This window comes from Aulonocara stuartgranti (assembly GCF_965226115.1).
Source record: "Aulonocara stuartgranti genome assembly, chromosome: 7".
Lineage (NCBI taxonomy): Eukaryota > Metazoa > Chordata > Actinopteri > Cichliformes > Cichlidae > Aulonocara > Aulonocara stuartgranti.
In genome coordinates, this window is record NC_138945.1 from 55,950,644 (window position 1) to 55,971,982 (window position 21,339).

The 21,339-nt window shown below is 41.6% G+C and overlaps 1 protein-coding gene across 2 annotated transcripts in view; it reads right to left on the reverse strand.

Moving 5' to 3' along the window:
• Positions 1-44: 44 nt before the first annotated feature.
• The window catches only part of skor1b (SKI family transcriptional corepressor 1b), a 31,571-nt gene continuing 10,276 nt past the window's right edge, over positions 45-21,339 (reverse strand). Inside the window, exons 1-8 of one of the 2 annotated variants that reach the window (XM_082540851.1) lie at positions 6,634-7,055; positions 4,498-6,242; positions 4,074-4,173; positions 3,876-3,980; positions 3,701-3,760; positions 3,054-3,128; positions 1,372-1,446; positions 45-794 (exon numbers count right to left, since the gene is read on the reverse strand). In XM_082540851.1, coding sequence (XP_082396977.1) covers positions 697-794; positions 1,372-1,446; positions 3,054-3,128; positions 3,701-3,760; positions 3,876-3,980; positions 4,074-4,173; positions 4,498-6,225 — 2,241 coding nt within the window. In that variant the 5' untranslated portion in view covers positions 6,226-6,242; positions 6,634-7,055 and the 3' untranslated portion in view covers positions 45-696. Of the gene's footprint in view, positions 795-1,371; positions 1,447-3,053; positions 3,129-3,700; positions 3,761-3,875; positions 3,981-4,073; positions 4,174-4,497; positions 6,243-6,633; positions 7,056-21,339 lie in introns of those variants that run through there. The other variant, XM_082540850.1, reaches the window with a different exon arrangement.

Below are 21,339 nucleotides of genomic sequence, written 5' to 3' on the forward strand. Positions count from 1 at the left end.
AATGATTTATTCATTAGCGACAAAAACAAATATTACATGGAGGAATAGACTATTCTTAATAGGATATGTCACTGCTTACAAGGTCGCAGATGCACTAATTCAGCCTACTAATTTATGTGTTTTTCAAATTTCCAACAGCAAATAGGCATAGTTTGACCGCTACAGAAATAAATATGCTGTATTTCAACGCGGAGGCTTTTTTGTATTTTGTTTTGCTTTGTTTTTTACTGTAATTCCCACCACTCGTTTTAAAGTGCATAACATCCAAAGTGAGCTACTGGCCTGCATGGAAGAACACATTAAAATTAGTAGACTTATTTACAATACTGAGAGGATAAGGAGCAATGAACCGTCTAATCAAAGCTGCTATTGTTGATAGGGGGAGGAAAAAATGAAGAAGAAGAAATAATAACCCACCTTTACAACAAACATACATTGTCATTGCACTTTGCCACAAATAATAATAATCGATGGGATAATTTCAATAAAACAAATCACTGTATGCGAGATACATAAACGCTGAGGGTGGAGATCCACTTTTTTTTTTTTTTTTTTACTTTTTTTTAATATATTACAGGTAATTACACTTTAGACTACTTTCAGCTTGGCTCAGAGTGTCCGTGGTGGTTTTTAAATCTCCCGTGGTGTGGTTTTTAACAGAAGCTGTGGCTGCGTCCTCGCGCCCCTGTGTCTGATTCACGGTGGTAGCAGAGGCGATTTGAAGGAGCAGGATCCGGTGCAGTGGCGAGGAGTCAACATCTTACAGGAGAAATGGTGTAAAGCGTCGTGAGCTTCTATGAAGAAGGAGATCAAACAATCAATAGTGCACGCGCATGTGAGCGTAAATCATCCTGCTGGGGATTACAGAGGCTGCTGCTGTTTAAATATTTAGACCTACATAAGACAAGTTAAACACAACTGCACGTTTACAGTTAAATGATGATATGATCGATTCATGATATGAGTAGGAGTTGCTCAAAACAAGTAGTTTGGAAGCGTTTAAAGAGGCTGTGGACCATCCACTCAAATAGCCTGTCCATCCACAATTACCCTTCGACCTTCTCTTTCTGGAGCAATTCACTGGGGTAAGTGTGCACGCAAGAGGCAAGAGCTGGCCACTAATATCTGTTGATATAAAGTTACGTTATGATACTGTTCACCACTTTGCACCCCCGATGCCAAAAACAGAGATCATGTGAAAAATCAGGCTTGTCCGTTATATATGAAAACAGTAAAATAAACCTAATTGAGCACATAGACTGTCGCCGGTGATTTTACATGAAAAATAAGCTATAAAATATCTGTAAATCCCACAGTTAGAAACATCTTGAAACGCTGTTGTGTGCGCTGCCTTTGCTTTATTTTTCTCACCTCTGACTATGTGAAGCTGCTGGACCATCTCCTCCCTGTAGGAAAGTTCCCTTTTCATTTGATCCTGAAAATTATCTGAGAAGCAAATGAAAGATCTGAGTCAGTAAACCAACCACAATTATTTCACAGACAGAAAAAAACCCCCTTCATTTTAGCCACCGCTGTCCCCAAAGTTACTGACAGAACCATGTAGGAAATGTTTGCACCTCTGATCTTTGTCATTTTAAACAATCATGTAACCTCCACAGCATAAACAAACAAAGTGGAATGTTTGTTTAGAGAGAGGCAATAGTTTCTTATAAATTAAGGCTTTTAAGAGGCTGATGCCATTCATAACAGATGCATGTACTAAACTTGTCGGGCAGCTGATCAGTAGAGGGCGCTCTTCTCAAGCTAAAGCTACAAACCAAGGGCATCAACGGTAGCAAACACCCGGGCATGCCTTCAGCTGGAAACAAAAACATTTTCTTATGACAATAATTTTTTTTATTTATAGCATTTAAATGAAAATAAATCCGACCTATAATTAAAATATTGATGCCACTGATGAAAGTTAAAAAAAGCATTTGCAAGGACATGTTTATATTAGGAGAAATATAAACGGAATACCCTTTAAATATGTTACATCATAACATCTGCTCAGATTTTTGTTTGATAATGTTTCTTCACCACTCTTATATTCATAACAGTCTTACTTTCAGATATAGTAATAGGATGATTATGCTAGGTATCAAAATTTTTTTAAAAAAAAGTTTCCAATATTAATGATATTACAGGGTTAACATTAACAAGTTTTACTGTCTTGTCCCTAGATTTTTAATAATAATTTTAATATATATATATATATATGCTAAATGGGCCACATATAGGTTTAATTTCTTTCCAAAAATTTTGAAAAACAAATAGTTTTATATATGGAAGCCTTCATCATCACTTAACTACCTGTATGTGACATCGTTTAGTTTCCATTCTTGCAGGTTTATCTTAATTTCTATTCATCTTTACCTGTACTGCAACCAGTGCACATATTTTGGGTATTACATCAATTCTCAATTTTTATATGAGTCTGCCAAATATTCATATTGCTATATAATATGTTTCAGAAAAAAGGTATTTATTTGTTTGTAAGAAAAGGTGGATAAAATTATTTTAAGTTACAAAAAAAATATTTGCTCATATCTCACCTGATATTCACCTGATTAATCACCTGAATGCAGCTGCTTCTTGAGGACATGGTTAGTTTCATTTTCAAAATCATGATCTTTACATTGCCAGTGTGAAGCTGTTAGTGTCATATCCAGATGGTCTTAATGTATGGACTGCAGATGGGAATGTTCTGTAACATTTTTCATTGTGGTGGATGGGGAACCGTTTTATATATAATTATATAATTATAGATATTTTTCAGTTAGTGTTTCATAAAAATCAAACACTGACTTTTTAAAGTTACCCTTTTTTTTCTGCTGTCCACATATATTTAAAAAAAAAACATATATTCAGTATATCAATATGAAAAAGGGGCAAAGGTAGATCAGATTAAAAGCAGCAGTTATTTAGTTCCGCTGCAGCACATGGGAACTACTGCTGAGGTGGATTTGATATATTAAGGCTTATGTTTTGGCCTCAGTCACAGAGAGGAGGAACATTTGCCTTTACATGCACCGTGGCAGAGATTAGCTTACCTTTTAAATGTTGAAATTCACGTTCCAGCTTTTTCCTCAGCTCCACCTGCTCCAAGAGCTGCTTTTGTAGCTCTTCTGCAAAAATAAACAAATAAATAAACACAGAAAAAGAAACAAATCAAAATCAAACAAAAACGCCGGGTGTTGAAGGAGAAAAGATGAGGGCTTTCCCATCAGCTTCCATGTAGGACACTTTTGCTATTTTTAATGACAGTGATGAGCACATCATTATCATCATCTGCACTGAAAATTCAGAGCAGGTCTTCCTGGACTGCAGACGACACCCCCGCCAAACCCCACATTTATGTAACAAAAGATGAAAGTGGAAAGTCTGAGGTGTTGTCTTATTAACTTTAACTTCAGTTTTTCTAATTTTTTAATTAAAGGTCACTCCACCTCGAAAATACAAGGACTCTGAAGGTGCAGATGAGCGACAGGACGTTGAAACTGACTCAAGTTTTGCTTGATTTATAAAATTTAGGCCCGCTAATCTACAACCTCTCATGAGCTTTTTTTTTATATTTATAAATGTATGTGATGGAGAAAAACTCAATAATGTAGGCTACGTCAAATGTAAATAATAATAATAATAATAATAATAATAATAATAATAATAATAATAATAATAGAAGCAGTAGATAGCTTACCTTTTGCCAGACTTTGTATGTCCCTTTGTGTTGGTAGAGCTCTGGGTGGCGCGTCCTCGCCTGAGTACACATAATATAAATTAAGTTCTTCGGCAAAAATGTAGTCCCACATCTACTGAGCTTTTTTGTTTTGTTTTGTTTGAAATCCCTTTTTTCTGACCTCGGTGTAACTTACCTTCATCCGGCTCTCGCTGGTGCTCCTCGCTGCTTTGTTCGTTAAAAGATTTCGTTTCGATCTCCTCCACTGTGGAAGACGGCTCTTCTTTACTTGCACTCTCATCTTAAGACAAAATAAGTCGATATAATTTTTTCCCTCCCTTTTTTTTCATTTTTCTTTTTTTTTTAAACAAAGGCAGGAAAATAAAAGTCTAACCGTTTGTTGTAAGTAGGCCTACTCCAGGCGGGTAATTCGCAGCTCTGAATTGATACGGACTGCTCCTTTGTTGCAGCTCACTCCTCTCTGGTGTGTAAACCTAAAGGAAAAAGAATTACCACTTCTTTGAAGTTTGGTGAAAAAAAAAATTTGTAATGGAGTAAAACATAAAAAAAATGAATAATGAAAACCTTTAATTAATGTATAGATATTTTATTAGAGAAACGATAAAAGATTTTATTCCCCCTCCTAAGTGATGTGGAAATGCCTTTTGTTGTGTTACACTGTTTTAACATAGACAGAAATTCCCCCACAAGCACACATTTCTCTGCTGAAACGTACACATACAGGCAAAAAGAACAGAACCCGATCTTCAGGGGAAAATTACAGCTCTGAATTATCGCCCGTGTTTGAAGTCACTCACTTCGGTGAAAGGTGCAGCTATGTGGCTCTCTGATAACTGCTTGGTCTGCAGTTCTCTTTCAGAGGACTGGGCCACGTGCAGGCTCGTTTTCTGGGAATCGACCAGGCTGCTCTCCTGCAGGCCTTTAGAGTCAGAATCGTGTGGTGAAACGGTGTGTGTCAAAGCTAGGGGAGTCCGAGGACACACCGAAGACAGAGGCCGGGAGCCCTCCTCCTCTTCCTCGTCCTGCGTTTTGTTTGTCTCCACGTCCACGTCTGGCTCGCCCTCACTGTCTACGCACGGGGACACAGAGCGGTAGCTCGAGCTCTCGCTTAAAAAGTCGGGCGATAAGTAACCGGTGCGACAGCCGTTGTACGCGCTTCTGTTGCCGTACAGCTTGGCGATGCAGTCAGCGTCTTTGATGACAGGTCTGAACGCCGACACGTAGCTGATTTTCCGGGGCTGGAGCGGCACCCCCTCCGCCGGCCTCCCCTCGTCCCCTGACTTGTCTTCTTCGTTGCGCAGAGACTGAGTGCTGGAGCATCGGTCATTATCGACCGCGCTGTCTTTCGATGTGTTGGTGCTGCGGTCACTGTGCTCGGACATGTCCATGTCAGTCTGCCTGGGCGGACACAGCAGCTCTGGAGGGGGCTTGTGCTGGGTTTGGGGATATGGGGGCATGGGCAGCGCGCCGGCCGCGGGCCAGAACATGGGGAAGGAGTGGTAGGCGCTGTCCTTGGTGGCAGGCCACAGCACACCCGGGAGGCCGCCTTTGCTTTGCTCGCCCATCATGCCGTCTTCTTTCTTCTGACACAGGCCGAAAGCCGGGAACCCGTATGGGTGAGGGAAGAGGGGCGGTGGGATCTTTTGCATTATCCCGAAGCCCTTGCTGGGCACCGGGATGACCGGGTAGCTGCGCGTGCTCGTCATAGCACCCCGGCTGCCCTCGCAGCTTAGGATCTTTGCGGGGATCTCCGGGGAGCTTTGTGGACGGCTGGGCTCGTGTGATTTCAAAGGAGAGCTAGACCCGGACCCACTGCCTGGCAGCGTCCTCTTGCGACTCCCCCCGTTGAACATGGCCTTCACGTCTTCCCACGCGTGTAAAATCTCCATGGCACTGCCTTTATCTGTTAGTTTTAGATGCCGCCGCCAAGAATTGAAATTAGCTGCGTCTGGCTGCGTGTACTTGGACTCCGGCGTGCGGTGGGAGTGAAATATGAATTTATTCGGGGAGAAGTACATGTTGCAATAGGAGCACTTAATGCACTTGGCCCTGGAGCTGTTGTATCTGGCCGGGATGAAGCTGCCTCGACTCCCCCAGGCGCACTCGTGGGACACATCAAAGGCAAAATTCTCCGGAAGTTTGGGGGGCGAGTGAGCTCCTAGGAAGGACTTACAAAGTCTCTCTGCCTCGCGTTTAGTGATCATCCCGCAGCGCCTGGAGGAGATGGGCATCGCCCCTGCTCTCCGCAGGATCTCCAGCTGGACAGGGGTGCATTGGACGCAAGTGATCCCCAGCGCGACACGCCTGTTGTGTATCTCGTTATAGCTATAATTCTTCAATAAGGTGTTGGATATTTGTGCGAGGCACAGTCTCTCCTGGCCGTCTATTACCAAAGACACGATCGGTATTCCGTACAGCACAGTCTCTCCGACCTGGTTGGGCTTCAAGTTAGTGCTCGGGTAGGAAAGTTCTTGTTTGGAGTTTGGCGAGGAAGTGGAGTCTCGCCCCGCAGGTATCGAGTCCATCCTTGGAGGCCTAGAAGCTGCAGGGGAAAAAAAAAGAAAAGCAAGGTTTGATATGAACACGTGAGTTAAACGAACGCCAAAACTCCAGCTTTATAATTAGCTTTCACTGCAGCGTTTTTAGGTCGAGGACAAGTCATTTGCAGGCCTTCGTTTTTAATTTAAGACACACGAAGCTGATGCTTTATTTTTAGAAATTAGTCTTTAAAGCAGACACTCGTGTTTAGGACATTGCAGAGAAATCATATAAGCTATTCCACGCTTAAAGTTCACGGAATTATATTTGCTTTAATATCTTAAACCTCTTCAGTGTATGAACACGATTATATCAAAGAGACTGCGCGTAAATAATAAGGAACACCCCAAAAACACTCAGTGCATCTGCTGCCCAAAGTCTGTTCCCAAACTCACCTCAGACGCTCGCGCAGCTCCCCTCCGCCGTGAACGACAAAGCTGTGATCAAGTGAATGTCGGAGCAATGACAACTCCGCGCTGGAGGACTTGAAGATGTTTGCTTTAGGAGTGGGACGCAGTTGTCCGTGCAGCACCGCCTCCCTCCCGCCTCTCTGCTCCCCTCTCAGTGTGTGCGGATGGTTTGTGTTGCGCCACCAGCAGCAGCAGAGTCCACATGGCAGGCAGACTGTGGTACAGCCCCCCCACTCCACTACAACGATCGCAATCAAGTGACGGCAAAACTTATGGCAAGACACTCCCACTCACACAGGCAGTCTGAATTAACTATGGATTCATGACCAATGAAGATGAGCTGATCTGAGTGCTTAGTCTCAAAGCAGCCTGGAGGTTTATTGGGTAAAGTGTTTAGAAAAGATACATTAAATAAATGAATAAATCGTTGTTGTTGTTGTTGTTGTTGTTGTTTTTTTAAAGCAATCGGCTTTCTTATATTTTAAATATGATAAAAATACATTTAAATTAAAAAAAAATATATAATATTTTATCATAATTCCGTCATGATGTGGTGTCGGTTACATGCGTTTCATTATTTTTTGCTCCTTCTCAGGGTTATTTGGCATTATGCACGGAGGAGGCTGCAGTGGGATCAGGCATTCCGCTAAAAACAGCAGGGACCCCCCAACACATTGTTGTGCGCGTCCGCCTATGAATACGGCGCTCAGGCCTTCATCATGTGCTGTGTTCCCACGGACACGCCGTTTACCAGCTCCCCGGCCTAAACGCGCGCTGTGACAATCACCAGCTGCTCTATAAGGTCACTTTGGTGATCTCTCGCTTGGGTCCTTCCCTCTTTTTTGAAAGAAAGGCATCCACGAGAAGAAAACTGTGAAGCCTCGTGCCATAAACGACCAACATTTACCCTTTAAAAGCCAATAAAGGTTTGGATTAATTGTTTTCATCTGGCACAAGTGCTGCGACAGGCAGTCATGTAATATTAATGAAGGTAACAGGACACGATCCCGTTGGCCCCATCGACCCCAGTGGGGCAGAGCGGTAATAACAACGTATCTGTAATTGTTCACTTATTCTGAGAGGTGTACCATGTGATACCACGCGAATAATAATAATAATAATAATAATAATAATAATAATAATAATAATAATAATAATAATAATAATAATAAAACAGTTGCAAAATGCTAATAAAAATGCATATTACTGATATCAGAATTATGAATTTAATGCAGATTTCTGTCCAGTCAGCGTTAAATGTGGAAGTAGAAACTTTAGAAATTTATATTCGCCGAATGCAAATTAATGGGATTAATGTCCACATTGTATGATAAAAAAATATTCTTTTATTTTTGCTAAAAAGGAGAATGCGATGGTGTTGTTCATCTCAAATGAGTAACCAGATTCAGATTGAATGGCAATATCCGTTGATCACTGAAGCAGCAGAGTAAACCCCGTTAACAGCCGGTGTTACATTCAGATGAATCAAAAGTTGTGTTGACAGACTGAACCACTCCAAATGAGCATGCTTTCAAGTATTCAAAAGACTGACAACGACCTCCTGTTAATGCTACAGACTTATTTCGCAGGACTCCCTCTCTGCAGGAAGTGGTGTGTAAAAAGCGATTTTCAACCACACCTACAGGCGAGGAAATGGGAAAAGTAGCCCACCCTCCAAAAAAAAAAAAAAAAAAAAAAAGTCAGTGAGGTCATCGTCAGGTTCGTGCTTATTCTACCTTTTTATGTGTGCAAGCCAGAACAGCTCGTTTAAAAGTGTGTCTGCATTAATCACAGTGCTGCATCAAAGTATGATAATCACCTGAACACTCTATTAAAATAAAAGTGCCAGCCCAGGGGAAATCTTACCTTACTCTTTAATTGTTTTGAAGCTTTGATAGGCTTTTTAATCTAAGATTAATTTATGCATTCTTAAATAACTCTACATATGATTAATAAGCTTGAAAATTAAAAGGAGACTGAAGCAATTATAACAAGTGGTTGGTCATCACCTCATTAGATGGTATTAGAAAGATGCAGTTTGTGAGTTAGTGTGTTCAAATGCGTGTATGTGTGTGTTTGCCTGATTAGGTTAAAAAAAAAACACTGGAAGGGTAAGAGCAGCGCAAAATGTGCAAGAGACTGTTTGATGACAATCACTGGCAAAAGTGCTGCAGGCTAATTATTCTGGATCTTCCCGGTTTTGCTCTCTCTGAGAGGGCGATGCGCAGTAATTCATGGATAAAAGACACGTGATCCAGGACTGATCAGGTACGCATCAAGATCAAGTTGAGACTGTTCAACATGATTCCACCGGTGTTGATCGTGAGCTGGAAGGACAACAAAAGAGAAAGATCAGCTGTTTGAGAGGCCACCGGAGAGACGCGCTGAAAACAGTGAGACTTGCTAAATGCTCGCTAATGTGTAAACAAGTCATCACCCCTCTCCTGCTCTGATGTTTATTTGTCTCCTAAAAGCCCACCCCTGGGTCCTGACCCCCACATCCTCCACCGCTAAACGGAACATTTCTTCTCGCAGGAGGTGGTGTGCAGTGTGTGTGTGCTGAGTGTGAGTGAGGGGGGGCGGGGGGGGAGTTCATCACAGCATCAAATGAGGCTGAGCGCAGGGACCCTTTTGTCACAGACAGGGACTCATCTGCCAACGGTGAGCTGTGAGGTCCTGAGGGAAGGAAGGAACAAAGGTGCTAAAAGGCTATGTGACAATGAGGGTGCTCCGAGGAGAGCCTTCAAGTGTGGGACACAGGCTGCACGGGACAAGCTGTGCCCATCACTCCGCAATTACTTTTTTGTGCAATCCAGAGGCCTTGTGCGGGCATTCATGGAGAGATGCAAGGACACAAGCTGCCATGTCTCTCTGAGCCTTGCTTGCAATATAGAGCTGACCTGAAGCGCATCGTAGAAGGCGTGTGTCGTAAATCACAGACTCGTCTGTTTTGGAAAAAACAGGCCAAGAGAGAGAGAGAGAGAGAGAGAGAGAGAGAGAGAGAGAGAGAGAGAGAGAGAGAGAGAGAAAACCTCCTGGCAAATTCAAATCCTTTTTTTCTCATGATGAACTCTGCACCCATCAGAGAGCAAACATCACACTGATTCAAAGATGCATTTTGCCCATACTAATATGTGTAATACAATTAGATCGAGCATGCAGCTAAAGCAGTCACTAAAGGCAATGAGCTTCATGAATGAAGATGCAGAGTTCAGAGCACAGAGTTCACGATCCTGATGGCAGCGAATGAAGATTTTGGTCGACGCTGGACAAAAAAGTAATAAAATAAAATAAAATAGAAAAATCCAAGGAAGAAAAATTAAAAATACACAAAGAAATCAAACGGTCGTAGCAGCATTTAACTTAACTTTGAGATCAGATATGTAAAGCTATATTTACCACCAGTACCGAAAAATAATGCTGACAAAAAGACAGTAATATACTAATATATTCTAGATATTAACACTGTAGCAAATATGTGTTAAATTACATTGGAAACAACCTAATATGCATTAATTCATTTTTAACCATAGAAGACCATAGAAGTTTTTTTAATGTGTGAAGTAAAATTGACCTTGAAGAAAGCAGTTGACAAAGAAAAAAGGACCTCAAAATAATTTTGCTATTTCTTTTCTACAGTATAATAAAAATAAACAGAGTTTTGTCAAACATAATCCAATCTGCATTTAAACTCCACGCTGTTCATCCCCAACAAGAACCAAGTTCAAAAGCGCCTTAATGCTATAGCAAACAGATCTCTCTGCTGCTAATTCATAAGAACAACTCTTAAATTGCCATTATAGGGACTGCTTGAGTATTTAGGGACCCTAAGTTCTGTGCACTATCACTGTATGCTACAGTGTAATAAAGGAAGATACAGGAATTTGTCTATATCCAACCCCGAGCAGTTTCAATAGTGTAATGAGGAGTCAAGTGAGAATGGGAATTATCGTAATGATAACAAAGGTCTATGCACCATAGCTTGGGGCTGTTATTGTAGGGCATTACCATAAAGATGCGATGTGCTTGTATTGCAGGGTTTTTGTGAGGGAGCAGGCCAAAGCGATAATAACTATTAGTAGATGACAGTGCTTTGTGGGATTCCAGCTGTGGAGCCCAAATTTCCATACAGATAGAATAGCTCTGGGTGGATGATATGCGTATGTGGGGGAAGGGTTGTGTGACTCCAGTGGAGTCATCTGTGCGTGCGCGCACACACAATCAGGATCTGGAAGTGGCAAATCTCAGTGCTGGACTCAGCCTTGGTGTCCCCAGTCTTACTTGGGTGGGAGTGGTGGTGTTGCTGAGGAGAGCCTCCGGTTCAAACATCCCCGCGGGTCTCTGTGGAGGAACTGTCCAGAGTGCTGAAACAGCCTGCTGTTGCTCTATTGGCAGTTTTCAAAGTCGGGAAGTGCAAAGTGTGTGCGCGCGTATGCGTGAACAAAAAACCAGAGATTTCCATCAAGATCACATGCAGGTGAGAGGGCGTGCAACATACTTGTCAGCAAAATGTCTAAAACAAAAATATAAAAGCCTCCCTCCCCTCGCCAAAGAAAGCGTGTTTTCAAGGTTACAAACTTTGAAAAGCGCACGAATAAATATACAATGAAATACAAGGTGCATCCAACACGCAGGAGAGTAAAGAGGTGTTGCTTAAAGGACAACACAGGACAACATTTTTTTAAGTGCATGATTTACATTCTTGTCACTATAAAACCGGCACAGCAAAGGTGAGGAAGCAGCTGGTACAAACCAGAGACTCCGCCTGGTCACGTGACTGACAGGGGTCCTAACCACGGTTAGCTAAGTATTTGTTAAACATATTAAAAAAAGAAAACAAAATACAACACACACACACACACACACACACACACACACACACACACACACACACACACACACACACACACACACACACACAGAAGCTGGTGGTGGGATTATTTGACCTCACAATATTTGTATTGTAGTTGATAGTCAGAAGAGATATTTAATTGCACTGGGATGCTTCGACTTCATTATCTGGTGGGTTTTCTGACCCAGTATATTTTGTGAAGAGGTTAGGCTTGTGTATGTTCATACTGAAATAAAAACAAATAATTATTGCATGGCTTTAAGTTTCTTCACTATTTCCCTGAGTTAAAAGTGAGCATGCTGGTGACTCAACTGAAAATTTCTCATGAATCTTTGACCTTCCACATGGTAACAGGTGAAAGTGTCTTGACTAGAAACACACTCAGAGTATATTTATCTTTGGAGAAAACCAGGCCAGCTATTATTGATCTTTATGCTAAGTTAAGCTAAGACTCTAGACTCTAGCTTCAAGTCTGAATGACAGACAGAAGAGCGGCATTGGTCCTCTAAGCTAAGTTGCTAACTCTCACCAGGGCCGCAAAGGTGGGTATCCTCCAAAATGACAACCTATTCCTTAAAGAGTGAAAACTGGAATGGGTTTTACAAAGTAATTAATTCAACTTGAGCAGTGTGTCATTATGACCGTGAAAGGACGTGCAGATGTGAGGAATCAAGGCTGAGTAAGACAGAAAGAGAATGTGGTTGGAAGGTAAGGGTGATGAATTATCCATGGGAGGAGGTTAGGGTAATAATAGCAGCAGATGTGGAGGTAGTGCAGAAATCCAGTGTGCTGTCTCTTGTGTTCTGCACAATGAGGTGGTGTAAATAAGTGCAAAACATCTGTAAACAATGACGCGCATGTTTTCTGTCAAACAAACACAGCTGGTTCAAACTGGGCCCCCGAGATCTAGAAGGTAAGAGGGCCGGGATCCCGGGACTAAGAAGCTTTTCTTTTTTTCCTTTTTTTGGTCGACTTCCAATACCAGGCATGCTGTGTGCGTTCATGTAAGGGTGAGGCTAGCAGGGAGGAGACAAAGATAGTGAGAGCAGAGAGCGTGAGGACACCAATCACCCTGTAATTATCCCCCTGGTGTGTGAACTGCCCAACTCTCCGTCCTTGATAGATTCACCTGACCCAATAACACAACACACAGCCACAGCGGACTGGAGGCGGGATAAAGACAACAGCATAGATCAGCAAGGGATCAGCAATGAGACAAAGACCTAACATCTGGGAGCTGTGGTGAAATTAAAGAACCGTAAGACTGAACCAATCCTGTTCCAGGTTTCCATTAATAGCCTGGGAGCTGCTTGAGAAACAGCAAAAGTGAGGTAACACAGGATTCAATTTCATTTGATATTGAAGAAACACCCCTTGGCTTCTCTCTCTCATATTCCTTCCCTCTGCCGCTCACATCTCTCTGCCACCTTAGAGTGATGTATTAAGCCATTTAAATTAACAGCGGAATGACTTATTCTAATACACCCGTCCCAAGGAGAGCCTGGGACGCTTGCTGGAGTGGGACATAAACACCACACACCACCTCTAGACCCCAGGCTGGGCGGTGATGCATGTCGCTTTTTCCGGATAGCCCAAACAATCTGGTCATTATGATGTGAAGAGGGCGAATAACACCACTGAGCCTGTCATTACTGGACACAAAAACAACATCTCGCCAAGACGAGTAAATACATGTTGTTTCCGAGGTGGAACAGAGAGAACAACAAATCAGTAAATACACCAAAGTCCTATAAAGGAAATGATTTTTTTTTCTTCTCTGGGAGTTTGAGGCAGCAAAGCAAACACTGTGTTCTTTATGAACTTCAGCAGCGGCTTGTAAAATCTCACATTACTGCTTCTCATACTGTCTGTGTCTGATGTACAGATGTCTAAATCATTCATACTAAGGCCACGGTCAGCTGAATAGAAATGAGGATACAGTGGGTGCTTTGTCTGTCCCTAAGGGGGTGTTCAGAAATAGATCTGAGAAAAGCGCAGTTTGATTGATGCTGCTACACTCCGAATAATGATCGGTTCAGAGGTCAAACTACTTCAGTGACATGCATTATATCATTAATTACAGAGATCAATAAACAAAAGGACTCAGTCCATATGTTTTCAGTGCACCTATGCCTCTTCTTTTTCATCCTCCTGGAACATTTCATAATTAATAACTGATACAAAAAGATGTTCATCAGTTATTGATCGCATTCATAGAATATTACACGAGAAAAATGTGGCATAGTAATTACACGTGATGAGAGGAGCACATTTCGATCTCACAGTTACATATGCAATTAAAATATTATTCATTACCTCTTAAATAAAAGCCTGGTTCTGAAATCCCATTAAATTTGGGATAATTGTGTGTGTTTAATTATAAGCTGCAGGAAGGAAGGGAGGAAGTTTCGGAGAAAGTAACAGAATGTGCTGTGACCTAGATAGCAGGGGAGACATTTTGTTTTAAAAGTGACCTTGCTGTGAAACCTCAGCTCAGAATAGCTCAGATTTTCCACAGACTCTGAGTGCGCAGAGCCATCACCGCTTCAGTTCTGGCTGAACACAGCATTAAAGCAGCGACTGGGGTCACGAAATCCTCGATTTCTGATGCAGATCTGAATGAATAATCCGATGTGTTAATGCACTGATGCGCAGAGAGGTGACAAAAAAGGGGGAAAAAACAACATAAAGTTAGTTAGTGAGGTGTTGGTCCATTATGTGAACTATTCAGGAGATGATACTTCACTGGATTTTTGGATAATTGTTGTGGACAGTGGTATCCGTTATCTCCCACAGGATGTGGGATCTGTGTTAAATACAATGTTTAATTTTAGGAAGCAGGTGATCACTCAGAACAACTTTGCATTAATTTTCAGAGACAAAGAAAAAAAAAAAGGCAGCGACCCCTCAACGGTTCAGTTTTTCTTGTATTTTCTTTCCTTTATAAACTACAGATGTTTCTGATAGCTGAAAGTATATCGATTTAAAGCGAGCTGTACTTCACTTGAGTTCTTCTGTGTTCTACTTTGCTACACTGTTTAAAATGGAGATGTTACAGCATCTGACAGATGCAGCTACAAGTTATCAGAGAGTTAATTAAGGCACTTGCAGCTAGACTGAGCAGCTAGTTTGCTTAGCTTAGCACGAACAAAGAACACGTGTGAGTGCGCCAACTTATTTTTACACTTCAGTTTTAGTGCCAATTAAATTAGAGATGCTGTTCTCCAACGCAAGGTTAGCTGTTTCCCCCAGCGTTCGAGTTCAATTAAAGTAAAATCATGTTGGCTGTACCTTCATTATGTATGTAATAGACAGATATGACACAAAACCACAGATTCGTTTACAAAATCTGATTAACATCTGATCATCCAATTATGGCATTAAAACATGACACTCATAAAAATATCTGCTATTTAATGGTTTCTTTAACTACTCATAATTAACGCATATTTTGCTGATGCTGCTCTCACACTTTCATCCAGCCAACCAAATATGACCAGTTCAGGGTCATAGGAGTCAAGTGTCATGAGGCCTAGACCTTATCCTAGCTATCATAGAGCAAAAGGCACAGTATACCTTGGACAGGCAACCATTCATGCTTACATTCACACCCAATGATGTTTTAGAATAACCAGTTAACACTACATGTATGTCTTTGGATTATGAGAGGAAGCCGGAGAACTTGGAGGGAACCCATTCCCATAAACAGGGAGCACATACAAACCCCACACAGAAAGCCTCTAGCTGGCGGGTGAATTCAAACCCAGGACCCTTTTCCTGTGAGGCCACGCTGCTAACCACTGTACCAGAGTGTTGAAGTTCATATGTTTACTTAAGTTAAATTCTAAATCCGCACCTCTACTTCCAATGGAGTATTTTAAAAGATTTTTTTCTTTAAGACTTCCCGCATCCTGTGTATAAGTTCATGCATAAGCTGTCTGCTGCCCCGGCCCAGCATCCCCCGCTGTCTCCCTCAGAGCAGCGAGGCTCGGCCCGGTGGCTTCAACCTGCAGGCAGCCAAAGGACAGCCCAAGCGGAGCTGTCTGCCACTCCTGTGCTTCATTAGGAAACAAAATATAAGGTTTCCACTCCATTAGGAATGACTTTAGGAGTGAAAGCACATAAGACGCCGACTCACCTCATCAACAATGCATTGCAATAACGGCTGAGGATGAATGAGAGCGAGCAGAGTGGGGAGAGAGAAAACAGCATTAGCCTGTATACAATGTCTTTACAGCAGAGTGGGAAGGAAAAAAAATCATTAATGCAATAAAATGTGGTCAGATTAATCAAATGCCTCAAACTCTTATGAAAATATTACAGGGAGAGAATTTTCTATTACATCTAATGGTATCTAATCTAATACTGGCAGTTAAGGGCTTGGGCATCTATTTATTGTGAAACACAATTTAGGAAGTTTAAAGGGAAGCAGTGAAGCATGCATGCAGCATAGCCGTCAGGAACATAGACAGAGATCTTTTCCTGCTATTTTCTTCCCTCCAACGCATAAAAGCTTACCATTAAAGACTGTAGGTCGCTCTGAGTTTGAGGGGAAGAATACACAAAGAGGCAAAGCAATATGTAATTAGCGTGTCATAATCAAAATGACCCACTCGGACACTTTATGATCAGCAAGACAAAATTACTGCACCACTGGTGGCAATCTGCGGCCATGTGTTAACACCATTAACATAATGAAAACACACACATACGCTAATAGCCCACCTTTTCATACGGACAAGGAGCTGAAGCGCAATGTTAATTTCACATTGCCTTTTCGCCAACCTGCAGGTTGTGGAGGAAATGCTGAGAAATGTGCAATGTCTTTTGTGTGTGTGTGTGTGTGTGTGTATTTCTTTTTTTTTTTTTTTTTTTTTTGCAAAATGGCTCGGAAGATTAAAAACAAAAGTGTTCGTGCCTCTTAAAACAATCTGCGAAAAGTACCATTCCCCTGCTGCACATCTCCAGTGAGAAACTCTATGGAAGATCTCATTTTCAATTAAAATCTCATTTGCTTGAAAGTTGAAATGAAATCATGTTGTGAATTAGCACATGAATTTACATACTGGGATGCCTGCCAGTGCGCAGGGAGACTAATTTACCTTAAAGATTGATTTTTCTAGAAAGGATTTCAGTGATGGCCTGAGAGCAATGATGCATACGTGAGATCTGAAGAAAAAAAAAAAAAACATTTGCCAGCATCCAGCAACAATGAAACTGAACTGTAAGATGTAACTAGCGAGGAAAAACTATTTTTCTTTCTACTTATAAACAGTAAGAACTGTTCTAACAGAGAAAAAGAGTTTCCAGAAACTTAGATCAAGAAGAAAAAAAATATCCCTATCAGGATGAAGTGGAGGATTGTTATTTACCATTAAAGCGGCATCACTTGGATGGATACTCTGAAACTTCACATTCTTAATTGTGGATTTAAGGATATTTGGTCAAGATATGTTAAGAGACAAAGAAGCAGCCAGTGATCTTGTCATCATCTAGTGAGGAGAAAGAACAGCTATACTTCTCAGCCACAACTAAAAACGTAGCGTCAATGGAAGTGCTTGTCCTTGTAACTTGTTAAGTTTTTAAGATGCCCACCTGCATCTAGCTACAGCTAATGGTCTTCCACCACGAATACACTCCTTCAATCAACCATCCACCTGGCCTTGGATTGTCCACATTAAATTACTTGCTCATTTCGCAAGGCCTTCTCTGACAAAGCGCCGCAGCTGTTATTGATTCATTCTCTCAATTAAATAAAGCTTTGCTCTCTCCCCTCCTTCTAAATACCTAGAGACCCCCTATCCAACACAATATCCATTCTTTTTACACTGCTAACATTATCAGTCTGCACGCAAAATTAATTCCCCCACTATTGCTGAAATAACTATAATTGCAAACTACACAGAGAGAGAAATTGGAAAGGGGGTTTTAATATACATTTCCAGGTGTATTTTCCATTTGTTCAAGTCAATAACATTTTTCATTAACATTTGTAATAAAAAAAAGCGAGCTCTATCCCCTGCTCATTTCCTTTTTAATTCAGAGATGAATTTGCAACACTCTTTCCAAACTGCTATGAGCTACCCTTTCTCATTTAATTTGGTTTAAGACATCCAAATGAGATTAATGTTGGCCATCAACTATAAAACATCTTAATTTACATATTTATCAGTTGAATGAGCCATGACTCACAATAGGTAAGATGTATTAATGTGATTGCATGTTGATGCAACACTTTGATATAATAGAAAATCAATATGTGGATTAACATAAACAGCAACTGTAAGAGTGCGAGTTCTGCCGTTTTTGATGTTTATTGAGTTCTTTCTTTGATAGACTGAGTATGTGGAGGGATTCCTTGAAAATTCCATTTGCTACTTGAAAAGCACGGCGCTGTTATGTGAACAGCTGCATTCTTTTGAGGAGGAAATGAAGAAAAAGCTGCGAGTCTGCCAATGTGCAAGGACATTTAGGTTTCTCTACAGACCGAGAAGAAAAGGAGAAAAGAAGAGAGAGTGAGAGACCCCTGTCTCTTCCCTCGCCTCCATTGTTATCCCACTGACTATCCAGCAGGTGGGCTGAAATCAGTGTGGCTTGGCCTCAGCTGTAGTGAGGTCAGCTCTCCGCTCGTCTGTGCTGGAATTATGGGCTAGCCTTTTGCCCATGGCACACAGATTTAGCCGTGACCCTGAACACGGCCTCCCCCAGAGGCTGACAAATTTTATCACCACATTTTCCCAACTTTGCAGAGAAAACCAGACCAACTTACCAACCCACAGCCAATCCAGGCGCTTCCCTTAACCTCATATCTCATCTCCGACATAATGGGAAAATCAGACCTCTGTGAACAGGAACCCTTTAAGATTCATGGAAAATGAGGGCATGTGCTGGGATGATGAGGGACATCTCACGGCTTTCACTGCAGTAAATTAGTGCAAAAGACTCGAAGAATTATCAGACACTAATTAACAAACTGTCACATAATTTAAAAAAACGGATGTTTGCACTTTTCTAAAATCATTTTTAGAAAAAAAAAACAAAGACTGTAAATTCACAGTGCTTGTTATGAGCATTTAGAGATATTTTATTTTACTTTTGCTGATATATTTATGATATGGGCTATAGGTTTTCCTCTTTTTATATATATATTTTTTCAAATTTATGTCACTGAGAGCTTATAATGGTTGAGATTTTGCAGTAAATAAAACATATACATCATATAACGTTTTAAATTAATGTAAGCGGAATAGAAAACTGCTGTACAGTTCTATTACAAAATTGTGTGTCTGTTTTGGATGCAAATTTCTTCTGTAAAATAATAATCATTACAAGCATATTGAGAGTTTCTTTCTTTCTTTCTTTCTTTTTTTTTACAGTATTCGCTCCTCTGTGTTTGAGAAGCACAGAGTCCTACGATAAGGAAGATGGGAAAAAATGAGCCAACACAAGAGACCTAATAAATCAGAAAGCTCTTTGCTAGCGGCTGCATGCACATTAGACCACATCTTCAAGATTTTCAGAGCAAACCGTGGAGCAAAACTCCATTACCTCCTGACACAAATGCAAATGAATCACAACATGGGGTGGGAAGGAATTAAAGACCCTTCTCTAATCAATGACAAACCAGGATGAAATGCTCTCTTCCATAGCTCTGCCATAGGCAAACTTCAGGTCCCCTGAAAACACACACACACACACACACACACACACACACACACACACACACACACACGCACTGTGGACACACATGCATGCACGTGCTCAAAGACAGACTGACAGACTCGCATGCAGACGTCTGGCATGATCTCGCTGGCTTTTTTCCAGCTGGACTTTTCCAAAGTGCCGGTTCAGGGCATGAGCCCGCTACAAAGACGGCGTCTTGTCTTAACCTGCTGCTGCCTCCTTATTGCATTTCAGTGTATTTCAGAAACAGTATCTGATTTCGTCAGGTAGCTGGTGCTGGTCTCAGGCGGTGAGGTGAGAACGGAAGAGCTGTTTCCATTCTGCTGCGCTCTGTTCTGCTCAGACAGATGCACAGGCCTGTGTAAATGACAGCCTGAGCCCGAGGATGTCTGCTGGCTGCTGCACGGCCTGCTACAGCCTGCAGGTGAAGTGTCTGTGGCGCCATATGGAGCAGGGAAAATTAACAACGAGAGGAAATTCTCCGCAACAGCGGGAGGCCTTGCTAGTCTCTCCTCCAAACAAAATTTAGAGACGTAGAGAAACAAGAGAGGGGGAGTGATAAAATTAATGGGGTTCAACATTTTAACACAACACCGACGGCAATGTTTGCACAGAAAAACAAGAATTCCCTTTACAGTTTAGTCACATTGCACTCCTGCATTATAAATCAGTGCCTGGCTTAAGTAGTTTGACCTGTTCTATAAATGTACATTAACCCTGCCGATGCTCCCTTCCAGGTTCTAGCATGCTCTCCACAAGCCCAGCACAGTGGTTGTTAGAGCAGGTGAGCTGCCTCCTTCCCTGGTGGCTCCTTATGCTTTCTGCCATCATAGCGGAGGTTCCCCCTGTGGAGCCTCTCTTGGTTTGGGTCATTGATTACAAAGAGCCTCCTGGTTTTGTCTGACAGATGTGAATCCATGCTATTTAATTTGGAGAGTTACCCTCAAAGGGAGCACCATTAGCTATCCAATCTGACCACAAATAGTGTTCCATTAAGCAGAGACTTTGAGAAGCTCTGGTGGTGTGTCTCCTGACAGCATGGAGGAAGCCTGGGCATATTACACTGAATGTTAAATGCTTGGTTGTTTAAACAAAAGGGAGATCTTACTTTAAAGAACGTCTTTGTTTTAGAGATACATAAAAAGTCCCCTCAGCGGGATTCTTCAGGCATATTAGAGCTGAAACTGTCCTTGTTTAGTGTCTAAAGAGGGTGGGGTTGGTAGTTAAAATGTTAATAAGTGCAATTCAGTTTTAATTTAACAGCCTTCTGCATTCCTAATTACTCCACTAGCTGTGAATAAATGAGGAAGAGAGCTCATCTCTTGCCCTCTGCTTTCAACAGAAAACACATTCTTGCCATTTCCGATATGGAGCTAAAGAGGACTGCGAGGAAACTGATCTAAACTCATCCCCTCTTCATGAACAAAGCAGCGTGGTTCACTTAGTGGTTTTAGCTATTATTTTCCCAGTAGGTAGAGGCCTTCAAACCTTCGTAAGAGCTTTTAAGGATTTTGTTGATAAAGTAAGACGACTAGAGTGAAAAGTGTGAGAAGATTCAAAAAGCGAGGAAATAAAGTGAATGCAACGATCATGAAATGTTCTTTTTAAAACATTCAACAATAGCAGCATGCCTCTCTGTGCAGACATGGGATAGAGCTGTGCATAAATTACTTTATGTAATCATACAATGTAGATTAGCATGATAATGGTGGGTGTTAATAGATGCCAGGAAGCAGGGAGTGACAGCACTTTGAAATGAGACATGCTTGGGGCAGTGGGCTCCACACACACTCATGCATACACACAGCATTGGGGAATAGCCAGTGAGGCTCTCGTGCCATTACGACAAATGTGAGTGACGGGGAAGAAAGCCACATCTAGCTAGCTGCCTGAAGGCTGCTACAGTATTTCCACAAGTCTATAGGCTTCTGGTCTCATGGGGAGCTCTATTAATTGTGAGCAAAATGGTCCACTATTAGTTCTAAACCTTTCAGAGACCAGAGGACATCTTACCCAGCCACCCGGGCCAGACTGAAAAGCTGGCTAAAATAATGCCACCCTTGATTAGCCCCCCAAAAAACACTCATCAGAAGATGGTTAAATATTTTTCAAAGAATGGCATTAAAGCTACTCTAAAGATATTTTCAGTAGCTTCT